The 4,197-nt window shown below is 53.7% G+C and overlaps 1 protein-coding gene across 1 annotated transcript; it reads right to left on the reverse strand.

Annotated features, from left to right (window-relative positions):
• Positions 1-251: 251 nt before the first annotated feature.
• On the reverse strand, positions 252-1,172 carry Mrgprg (MAS related GPR family member G). Its single transcript, XM_051147036.1, has one exon. The coding sequence runs from the start codon at positions 1,146-1,148 to the stop codon at positions 273-275; it is 876 nt and encodes a 291-aa protein (XP_051002993.1). The 5' UTR covers positions 1,149-1,172; the 3' UTR covers positions 252-272.
• Positions 1,173-4,197: the final 3,025 nt, after the last annotated feature.

A 4,197-nucleotide genomic window follows, 5' to 3' on the forward strand; every position in this document is an offset into this window, starting at 1 on the left:
GAGGGTCAGTTTTCTCGGGATATAGGCCATGTTTTCTCACTGTAGCTCTGGGGTCCTCCTTCATGCACCTGCCCCTCTGTCTGTCCCTGTTCTCCTCGATATGTTCTGTGCATGTTCAACATGTAGTCTGGTCCCATTCCCTTCTCCCCCGCTTATGAGAAGGAGCCCTGAAATCCCCAGGACCAGAGCTGAGCCACGCAAGGGTTTGAGCAAGACTGGGGATCCCCGGGCAGCTATGGGGGCAGGGTGGGTGGGCATGGGATGTCCACTCCTTACACTCGGCTCATGGGCAGGGATAGCCCCCTAAGACTTAACTGGGAACTCTCCCCTAGAGCTCTGTTTAGGGTTACCCGCAGAGGCTCCCTCTTCCCGAGCTGCCTGCCCTTCATGTAGTATAAAAGGGGCTTCGCACTGCTGTCAATGCAGGCCAGGAGAATGGCCAATGGCAAGAAGAAAGGGAGCAGGAGTTTCACGGCTGACCGCAGGCTCCAGTAGACAACCAGGGGCAGGCGACAGGACAAGAGTAGGATGCCGGAGCACTGGGCCACTTTGCAGAACTTGGAGGGTGGCTGCAAAGAGCAGCATTTCCCGCAGACTAGGATAACTTTAGCTGCCACGCAGGCTATGCTCACCAGCACCCCTAGCCAGACAATACTGAGCCAGTGGTACTTGAAGCAGAGCAGCAGGCTCATTCTGTTGTGCAGCAGGCCACAGGCGTTGGCTGGCAGCAGCACAGCCGGCATGGTCAGTGCCCAGATGAGGAGGCAGAGCACCAATGAGGTGTACCTGGGGCGGCGGCGGCAGATGGGGCTGCAGCAGGAGGGTAACAGGTAGGTGAGGCAGCAGTCCGTATTGAAGGCAGCCAGCAGCCAGAGCCCCACGGCAAACCACAGGAAGATGATGGGGAAGTGGAGTGTGTTCCCATGGCCCACCATCTCGGCAATGGAGAAGCCAACCTGGCAGGAGAGGAAGAGGAAGTCGGCAGCAGCCAGGTGCAGCAGGTAGATGTTGAAGGGGCCCTTCTTGATGTGCAGGCCGAGGTGCCAAAGCAGCAGAGCGTTGCCGCACAGCCCTGCCAGGCTGACAATGAAGCTGAGGTAGAAGAGTGTGTTGTTGAAAGTGCCCCAGATGTTGAACACGGAGAACATCCTGGCTGGCTTCTGTGGGTGCTTTGGGAGGCCCCTGCAAAGGATGACAGTGTTCACTAACCAGCGGCTGTGCTCTCAGCGTGGAGAGCAAGAGATCATGGGCCTCCAACTCCCAGAGTCAGAGCTGTCTTGATCCCCTTCCTAGCTGCCTGTGATCTTGGCCAGCCCCCCTCCCCCCACCCCCCAAACCCGCCTCCACCGCCCCAAACCCCTTTCCTCCCCCTCCAAAAGCTGCCATGCTTTGAGGCAGCATTCTCTGCCTTCCTATGGGTTAGGCAACCCTTCTATTCTGTGCTGAGTGAGGCTTGGGGGGGGGGGGTGAACACTTGTCTACACTCTCCATCAGGATCAGGGCACTAAACCCCCAGGGTCCTGAAGGACTGAGGCTGAAGCTGCATATCAGAATCTGGGACTTTGATGATGAGTCTCAGAGCCCTGAGTCTTCTTGGGGAGTGATTAGCAGCAGGAGAGTTCCTGTTGTTCTCATGAAGTGGGGGGTCTCAGAGCAGTACCTCTCTTTCCACAGGGCCCATGGTAGACCTTGTCCAAGGTCTGGGGCTGTGCTAGGTATGAGGGCCCAGGCTCTGGGGACAGGGGCTGCTGGGGAAGAACATCAATAGGAAAGGAGGGGGGAGGGAGAGGCAGACAGAAAGACAGAGGCAGAGAGCAAAGAGAGAGACACAGGCAGACAGACACAGAAGAGACACAAACAGAGACAGAGAAACAGAGAGCAAAGAGAGAGACACAGACACAGAGACACAGAGACAGACAGAGAGACAGGCAGAGACAGGCAGAGAGACAGACAGAGACAGGCAGAGAACAGACAAACACACACACACACACACACACACACACACAGAGAGAGAGAGAGAGAGAGAGAGAGAGAGAGAGAGAGAGAGCGAATAGAGGCAGAGATAAAGAGATTCGGGTCAGAGATGGAGAAAGAGAGATGACAGTGACAGAGAACACCAAGTGTACTTTTGTTTTACCCTCATTCCTGAGCTGGGCTGTGTCCCCTGCCCAGGAGACCACCCTAGCTATCTCTGCACTCACCGAGGCCCACCCTCCATCAGACCCTGCTTCCTCTGAGGGGTCCAAACTTTCCACAGTGTACTGATAGGTACCACCTCCCATCACTGAGCATCCTTCCTGGCACCTCCAGGGGGGATGGTGGCTCAACCTATCAGGGTCAGAGTGCAGGTCCCCAAGACCCTGAAATTAGGACTTTGACTGGACCTTCAAACATCATATGGTGACAGTGGAGAGACCCTTCCCCTCTGTGGGCCCCCAAGGGTCCTGTGTGGATTCTGACTGGTGGAAGCAAGAACAGATCTGAAAGGGGATGCAGTAGGTGGGCTGAGACATCTTCCTCATCCTTGTTCTCCCCCGCGCCCCCGCGCCCCAGACCCAGAACTGTGGAGTCTAAGCCTCAGTCAGGCTCAGCCTCCAAAGCTCCCTTAACTGCCTTCCTCAGGATACCCCCAGAGCCACCAGCACTCACCTGGGAGCTGAGCAGGAAGCAGAGTGAGTGATGGAGAAGGTGAGAGAAGCGATGTCCCTTGCTTGGCGGAGCAGGTAGAGGGCCAGACTAACCTTCTCACCTGCTGACAGCGGACGTCTCCAGCTTTCTCAGCCCACACTTGTTGTCTTAAGCTCTTCCTCGTCCCTAAATCTGGTCCCTTTCTGTCCTCAAGGGCTGCCTCCTGGCCAGTTCCCTGGAAGTGAGAGGGCGTGTTGCTTTTTACTGGAATCAAAGGAATGAGCTCAAACAGAGCTGTCACTGTGGGCGGTTCCTCCTCCCCTTCCTCTAGGAGAGGGAACCAGAGAGCCTTGCGCACCACCCATAACGGAAGAACCCCTGGCCCTAGGTGCTCATGACCAAAAAGAGAGAGATGCCATCTGTAGAGATGGCTCAGTCAGTAAAGTACCGGCTATGCAAGTACGGGAACTTGAGTTTGCGTCCCCAGCACCTGTGATAAAAGCTGGGCATGATGGTGCGTGCTTGTGACCTCAGTATTGGGACACCAGGGGACCCCCTAGGACTTGCTATCCAGCTGGCCATGTCAGTCAATATGTTTTGTGCAAGATCTTGTCTTTTAAAAATAAACAAACAAACAAACAAACAAACAAACAAATAAGCAAGCAAATAAATAAGCAAGTAAATAAATAAGTAAATAAAGTACCGGGCCAGTGAGAGGGCTCAGTGGGTAAAGGTGCTTGCCACCAAGCCTGACAGCCTAAAGTTCAGTTCCAGGGATCCACGTAGAAGGAGAAAACTGATTCCTGAAAGGTTTCCTCTGATCTGGATACATGTGCTGGCACATTTGCGGGCACACACAAATAAAACTTAATATGTATTTAAGCCAGGTGTGGTGTGGTGGCCCACGCCTTTAATCCCAGCACTTCCAGGAGGCAGAGGCAGACAGCTCTCTGCAAGTCGATACAGGGAGTTCTAAGACAGCCAGGGCAGTATTGTCAGATGTCTCAAAACAACAACACATAATTTAAAATGTTTTTTTTTTTTAAGTGGAGAGTAGTTGAAGAAGACACCCAGTGTTGACCCCTTGACTCCACATGCACCTGCACACATGTGCATGTACCAGCACAGACGTGTACACACACATCAGAGGGAGAGAGGCAGACAGAGCTGGGACCACACACAATGAGATATAGCAGAGAGCTTACTGACAGAGGAAGGTCCCAGGGAGCTGGACAGCCGAGCATTGAGTGGGTTAGGACAAAAGCATGCTCAGGCCAGAATGTCTCTGGTTTATCTTCCTATTCCATCAAGAGCCAGCTGCATCCTCCAAGTCATTCAGGGCACGTGTGCTCTCATGGCTCTGTGTTATGGTTTGCTAAGAAATTAGGCAGGAAAACTTAATTGTGGTGACTCAGACAGTCATGGCAACTGTGGCTCAAGATGGCTGCCACCATGTCAGGCTATATCCCATACTCTCTCCTCTGCGGGATGGACCCTTACAATACACACAAGCACTGTGCAGCCCTAACGCTTTTCCAACTTTTTGTTTTACTGGTGGGGCTTTTGTTA

Source organism: Acomys russatus, chromosome 5 (genome assembly GCF_903995435.1).
Source record: "Acomys russatus chromosome 5, mAcoRus1.1, whole genome shotgun sequence".
In the NCBI taxonomy this organism is placed as follows: domain Eukaryota; kingdom Metazoa; phylum Chordata; class Mammalia; order Rodentia; family Muridae; genus Acomys; species Acomys russatus.